We start from the raw sequence: 6,552 nt of genomic DNA on the forward strand, positions 1-6,552 counted from the left end.
CCTCATATGGAGGCTCTTCCTCATCACTTGACAAGTAGATCAGTTCTGCTGGCACACTGGTACTCCAGCCAGAATGCTATCAAACCCATTAGGCCACCTCATATGCATGAATAACTATACTCACCAGTGCCATTCTGAGTGACTCCTCTGTCAGGGCACCAGCTCATTGCTTGGTCAAGAGACATGACTAAGCCTTTATGACATGGAAGTAGCTGGTATACCTTGGCATGTGCTGGAACCTGCTGGAAGGATTGGATGGTCAGGTGACCTGCTGTGCATGGCTGTGCATGACCTCATATGACCTCATCCTTGGTCATATGACCTGATCACCTGACTAGGCTGAGTAAGCAAGATGTTCTAGCAGGTTCCACCACAGAGGTATAGATATAAGGCCTACTCTGCCTGGGGACTGTCTCTTCAGACTTGGTCTCTTAGGCTCATCCACAGGTACCTATACTGTAGATAGGTCTTAGTCATCAGGTCTACTCCACTTCCTTGCTGCCTGCTTAGACTCTTGGCACTCTTAGGTGAGCAGACTTAGTCAGCCTGTGTTGCCCTAACATCCTCTGCCTCCTCCATCTTGACTTCCATGAGCTTTGCCTTCTTGATGTCCTGCAAAGTACTGGCATCATCATCTTTGGCCTTGCACTTCTTCATGCCTTTGTTGATCAGCTTGACAGTGCCCAAGTTCATCTCATATTGCATGCCCATGGGGGCAAAAGTATCCTTGCAGGGCAGATGAACATACAAGATTTCATCATGGCTGGTGTTGAGCACAAACATGAGGCTGGCTTGATTAAGGCAGATCTCCATCACCCACTCGTTCATGGCAGTACTGGCCATGAGGAGCCAGGAAGATGCTTGTCCTGCACAAAAGTTAGATAATGTGGCATACCACAGTACCATATGACAACTTACTGAGCAACACACAGACTTGTTCCCACTTGGCAGGCTTCACAACCTTGGGCCATTCCCTGCCTTCATTGGGGACCTTGGCCAAACTATTTGTCTTCCTGACAACATGGCCCTTGCGTTTGTCTAACAATGCATCAGCATGTATACTGCCAACTGCCAAGAAATACATACTGGTGCTGGGTGCCAGTGAGCATTCCTTTGAGCACTGGTGGCACAGTGTGCAACATTGAGTCGCTGACCAAGACCAGCAATGCATACCCTCCTTGGCACACTCTTTGCACTTTAAAGAGAGTTAGCATGCTATTTACAGTGACACAAAAATTCCTTACCTTGAGCAGAGCAACTTCCCACCACAAACTGTACAAGGTCCACAAGAGCTGGAACCCTTTGGCAACAGTTGTTGGCTTGGCCTTGAGTGTAAAACCTTTTGCCAATCGATTTGTCAGCTCAGGTGCATTCCATGTGCTCAGCCGGGCCTTCCCCTTGTTCTTCATGCTCTTGCTGGCCTTTGTATTTATGGGGCAGATGGGTTTCTGGGAACATATAAGTACTGCTGTTATCTGCATACCAACTGTACTCACCACCATGACCCTCTGAGGGACAACAACTTCTACCATATCAGACTCCATGGTGTTCCCCCTACCTTGGGGAGGATGCACTCTCTATAAGACAAACTCCCATCAGCTCACAGAATACAGAAAGTCAGGGAAATGGGACACACTGCACTCACAGGCATGAAAGTTGCTAACTGTTCTGTTGCTCTCCCAGGTGGCACATTATCCATGAACTCCACCTCATCGGAATTGTTTGGGGGTGACATGGTTGCAGTCTTCTGAAAAATCTGGTGTGGCTTCGGATGTTTTGGTTTATCCTATGTCAATGAGTTAGCACCAGTATAATGCCACATACTGCCATGATACCCACCTCTTTCTTTTCCATGACATCCACCACTACTGCAGCCTCTACTGCAACAGCCCCCTTTGCCTCCTCCTGCTCCATCTCAGTGGCTGCCACCTTCACATGTGCAGCCCCCTCTTCTTCCATCTCAGTTATCATTGTGGATGGACCAGCTTCCACACTGATCTAACCCAAGAGGTGTCCAAAATATTGGTCTGATGGGTGGTGTGCAAGAACTTGCTCAGAAAAGAGGGGAGAGATGGGGGAAGTCGGTAGAAATGCAGGAGTCAGCCCAAAGCTGAGCTGTCAGAAATCAGTTGATAAATTGGAGGTTAGTCTCCATCTAGTCAGATACATCCAGTCAAGTCAAATACACTAAGTCAAGTCAAGTCTGCCAGTATATGAATAATCCAATCCATATAAGTCTATTGGAAGAGGGGCAGAATAAGCTAGTATCAGGGGACGTCCCTAAAATCAATTGCAAACAGCTGCAATCAACAATGATCAGAGCACAGTCACATGGCATGACACCCCAAACAACAGCTGATACTACAATCACCCAACTCCAGGAAGGACAGATCCCAGAATGTGAGATGTCAGTCATAGATTGTGCAGGACCAACCAGACCAGAGACATGAGGTGCCTGCCCTAAACAAGCTGTATAGTCAGCCACAGACTTTGCTTCCTTTTTACTTCCATACCTAGACATATATAGAACCCTAGGTATAGCCCCTCTAGCTCTTTAGAGCTAATCTCTTAGGAACCCCACAGTCCAAGGTCATTAGGTTCTAAACATAAAGCTTTAATCATTCCAAATGTGCACATGACACACACATGATTGTGCCTGTTGGCTGCCAATCCCCACTCACTCTATAACACCCCTGTTGATCCCTCCATTTGTGAATGAACATCAAGGCATTGGTTGACATATGACTCACTACTCTCTGATTTGCTTGTCACCTGTTTGGTTACTTGATCATCAACAATTGTTGGATTGTGTTGCCCTCACAGCTAGATACAGGAGTTTCTGGAAACTACTTATACTAGCTACCATAAACTGTATTCTATACTAAGCTGGTCTGCAGATACCTCTCTAAGGCAAGCATTGGCATGCTGAATATCCAGATGGGTCAATCCTGTTGTGGAGGAAACCCACAGTCATCATGCCAAATATCCGAGTGGTCCCATTGCCTGGGGAGTCATAGTAGTCACCATGCTGAATATCCATGGTGGGCTGAGGCTTGTTGCTGGGGTGGGTTGTCCACATAGTGAGAGGGTCCATAGTACCCTGCAACAGTCTCTAAGGCCTGAAAATAACTGTGGGAATATTGGCCTGACACACCCCACCAGAGGTGGGGTTGTTCATCCCCCCCAAACCTTGAATACTGACTCCCTGAGTCAGTGGGGATGCAGGTGATGCTATGCACAGTCAAGAACAGGGTGCAGTACCACTGAATATTGAGTGAAGCAAGGGTGGTGTTATCTAGGACCAATCATAAGATGTGCCATGGTATGACATCAAGCCACATATTGGGGCACAGGTAAAACAGCAGCATCAAATATTCTGTAAGGAGGTGTATTGGCAGGCGGTGCTGTGCATTTGGCACTAAGGGCAGCTGGTGGACATGTGAGGACCCTAAGCAGTGGCTTGCAGCACTGCTTAAGTCCACAAGAAGGACCCTGACTGTGTTTTTTGCATTGAGTCATGCAGTGCCTGAGACCCTGATTGGCCGATTTATTGCTTTGCAAAGCCCAGTGGTGTGTTTATCTGCACCCCCTTAGCTTAAACTTTGTTCCAGATATTGGTGCATAGCAGGGGCCATGTGCATTTTTTGTCTTCTGATGAGGGCTGGTCTTGCCTATAAATGGAACCAAATTTTGCCTTCCTTGTCTGCTCAAAGCTTGACTTCACCTCCCTGCCTTTACTCAGACATATCAACCATGCCTGTGAAGAAGACCCTCAAGCCAATGCTGAAGCTGCCAACCAGTGCCCAGCTTCTCAGCAATGTGATCAAGATTATCAACATCATGGTCTCTGCCATTGGCAAGCTGAATTTCTTGGTCACAAAATACGTGGATGGTGTGCCAATCTGGGATACAGTGATGCTGCTCATGAAAAGCAGGGAAAGGCACTGCATCGCCAATCTCCTGAAGGTCTGGCTTGACCTGCTGCCAGAGGATGATCAGGAGGAGCTGGCATGACTGACAAAGCCAGAGGAGGAGAAGGAGGAGGAGCTGGAGGAGGAGGATGCCAATGAGTTTTTTGGCGATCTGCTGGACAATTTCTTGGTATGCCTGTCCAGTGAATCCATTTTTTCTTTCATGGTACTAACTTTTCACCAGAAGCACCACTCTGCTGTTGCATCTAGCCCTGCTTTGGCAGAAGAGGAGCAGTCCATCAAGGTGGAGCCAAGTCCCGCCAAAGGGAAAGCAGTGGCCACTGTCACCATGCACACCGGTTGTGGCAGGCCAAGCAAGGTGGCTACCCAATGCACTGTAAGTCACCTGGTTTTCCTTTGTTCTCTGCAAGTATGAAACTGATCACCAATTTATCGCAAGGTTGGCTTTTGGAGGAGATGCTGACTGCTCTCCTGCTGGTCTCAAAGGATAATGTGGTGGTGGAGGCCTTCTCAGAGGAAAATTGTGTAAGTGGCACCCCCATTTTTCTTTCATGTCACTAGTAGGTGCTAATGGTTTTTTGGACAGTGTAAGACATGTCACAAGCAGGTCGTTTTGGATGGTGATGCACCCAGCCATGAGTGCAACATAGTGGAGCAGCCAGGAAAGGGAGCATGCTTGGCATGTAAGGTGGCAAAGAAGCCATGCAGCGCACACATAGGTACACCATATTTCTTTTGCTCATTTTTTCTTTTTTCATTTGACTGACTTTTTTCTTTAGTGTGCAACAAAAATGCAGCCACCCCAAAGGTTGAACTCTTCATCCTGGAGACCCTGGAGCCTGAGTCCTGTGTGCCCACTCCAACAGTCAAAAAGAAGAAGGCTGCTCCCAAGTGCATTACCTGAGGAGCAAGCAGCACCGTCAAGGCCAAAAAGTGGGAGAGGGAGGGTGACAAGGGTGAGCCTGGGCCATTGCATAAGTGGTCCTGCCTTCCTGAGGCCAGTAAGTTTTTCCTTGTGTAGTTCAAATTTGGGCAATGCTAACTGAACATTTTTAGAAGTCAAACTGCCAGTCACACCACTCGGTATGGCAGAGCACAAGATGCTGGAGCTCCGGATGAGTCTACAAATGGCGCAGAAAGCAGTGAACACTGCAACAGGCTGGGCAGATCAAGTCCAGACTCTCCTGGGGAGGGCTCTGGCTGAGTAAATTGGGTTGCCCCTTCTTCTTCTTTCTTTTTTTTTTTGTCTGTGTCATATTTTTGTCTCCTAGTCATAATCATAGCCTAGTCATGTCTTCATGTGCTCGTAGATCCGAATTTCACCTTAAGCAAAATTCATGGTAATACATCTTGTCCACCCAATATGACTTCAGTGTGCATTAAGACATGTGACTTCAGTGTTTCTACTCTTAGTAAATTGGATTTTCATGCAAATTATAAGAAATTGCAGGTATGCCAATAAGGATCATGTTCTTGCCATACTACTGAGTCCGCTTGTGGACTTAGTAGATATATCTCAGGGAAATGAATAAAAACAAGTGACAAATTCAGGAGGGAAGGCATGTGTTGCTTCAATGAGCTTGTGGGTATAAGGCCTGCACAATTTATTCAGGGTTGGCCTCAATGGTGGTTGACAAGACATCTCTTAGAGTCTGCAGGATTTCGGCAGACATCTGCTGCAGAATGTCAGGTAGGGTGGGGGTATGTTCAGATTGCTGGTGGTACAGATAAATGCAGAACTGTGCGATGTGGGCTTTGAGAATGGCACCATCCAAATTGGCTATCACATTGCTGCCTCTAGCAGTTTGGGTGACAACAGCCATGGGACCAAGAAAACAGGGCTTCAATTTACAGTTGAGTTCCTTCTCCATGCGAGTGTTGTGAATGAGGACTAGGGTGCCAGGCTTGAAGTCATATTCGGCAAGGATGTGCTCATTGTCCACTTTAAATTGGTCTGCAGTTGTCAGGTGGGCTTGGTGAACCTTCTCCTGGAGATCAGATAAATCAGAGTTGCAGTGCTCAAGCTGTTGAATTCTGTAGGCCAGCTTGTCACTGTCAGTCATAGGGAATTTAGGTGGGGGTATGAGGAATGTTGCTTGCTCAAAGTCCATAGGGAAGACTGGGTGAACACCATGTGCAATGAAATATGGGGAGAGACCAGTGCTATGCTGGACCAAAATTTGCTCAGCCCAGAATGTGGTAGGCGCTTTGTCAGGCCATTGCTTAATATTCTCTCCACAGGCTTTCAAAATTGCTTGTCAGACCATAAAATGTTTTGATTCCACCACACCATTTGTGCAAGAGTTGTATGGCAATATTTGGATGTGCCAAATCCCAAAGCATTGTGCCAGTTCTTTCACGGCAGCTACCCAGGCTGATCCATTATTGGTTACAATCTCCACAATATTTCCCCATCAGCAAATGACATCATGGAAGAGGAAGGATGTGAGGGCTGTTGTGGTTTCTGATTTTAAAGGATGCCATTTGGGATATGAGGACAGAGAGCAGTGGACTTGAGCAATGCAGGTGTATCCTTTTGTGGGAGGCATCTTCATGCTATCACAGTAAATCTTTGAGAAAAGCAGAGCCAGATAGTTGACTGTTGGAGGTTTGAGGACCT

At 47.0% G+C, this 6,552-nt stretch overlaps 3 protein-coding genes across 3 annotated transcripts in view; 1 reads left to right on the top strand and 2 right to left on the bottom strand.

Annotated features, from left to right (window-relative positions):
* Nucleotides 1–1,914, bottom strand: part of DACRYDRAFT_17239 (uncharacterized protein) — a gene marked incomplete at both ends in the record, with an annotated part of 3,149 nt that extends 1,235 nt beyond the window's left edge. Inside the window, 7 exons of the mRNA XM_040771269.1 lie at nt 586–866; nt 919–1,038; nt 1,174–1,195; nt 1,245–1,448; nt 1,497–1,577; nt 1,646–1,786; nt 1,840–1,914. Of these exons, the coding sequence (XP_040626455.1) occupies nt 586–866; nt 919–1,038; nt 1,174–1,195; nt 1,245–1,448; nt 1,497–1,577; nt 1,646–1,786; nt 1,840–1,914 (924 nt within the window). The remainder of the gene's footprint in view (nt 1–585; nt 867–918; nt 1,039–1,173; nt 1,196–1,244; nt 1,449–1,496; nt 1,578–1,645; nt 1,787–1,839) is intronic.
* A 1,839-nt stretch (nt 1,915–3,753) lies between these two features.
* On the top strand, nt 3,754–5,140 carry DACRYDRAFT_109657 (uncharacterized protein; the record flags this gene model as incomplete). Its single annotated transcript, XM_040768919.1, has 6 exons — nt 3,754–3,892; nt 4,028–4,101; nt 4,156–4,273; nt 4,712–4,823; nt 4,848–4,933; nt 4,989–5,140. 6 exons carry the CDS (start codon nt 3,754–3,756, stop codon nt 5,138–5,140), a joined length of 681 nt encoding a protein of 226 aa, XP_040626456.1.
* Nucleotides 5,141–5,617: 477 nt separating this feature from the next.
* Nucleotides 5,618–5,863, bottom strand: DACRYDRAFT_33636 (uncharacterized protein; the record flags this gene model as incomplete). The annotated part of the gene is made up of 1 exon (XM_040774374.1): nt 5,618–5,863. A coding segment is annotated over one exon (246 nt), but the record flags the coding sequence as incomplete, so codon positions are not given.
* Nucleotides 5,864–6,552: the final 689 nt, after the last annotated feature.

This window comes from Dacryopinax primogenitus (assembly GCF_000292625.1).
Source record: "Dacryopinax primogenitus strain DJM-731 SS1 chromosome Unknown DACRYscaffold_15, whole genome shotgun sequence".
NCBI classification, from domain to species: Eukaryota; Fungi; Basidiomycota; class Dacrymycetes; order Dacrymycetales; family Dacrymycetaceae; genus Dacryopinax; species Dacryopinax primogenitus.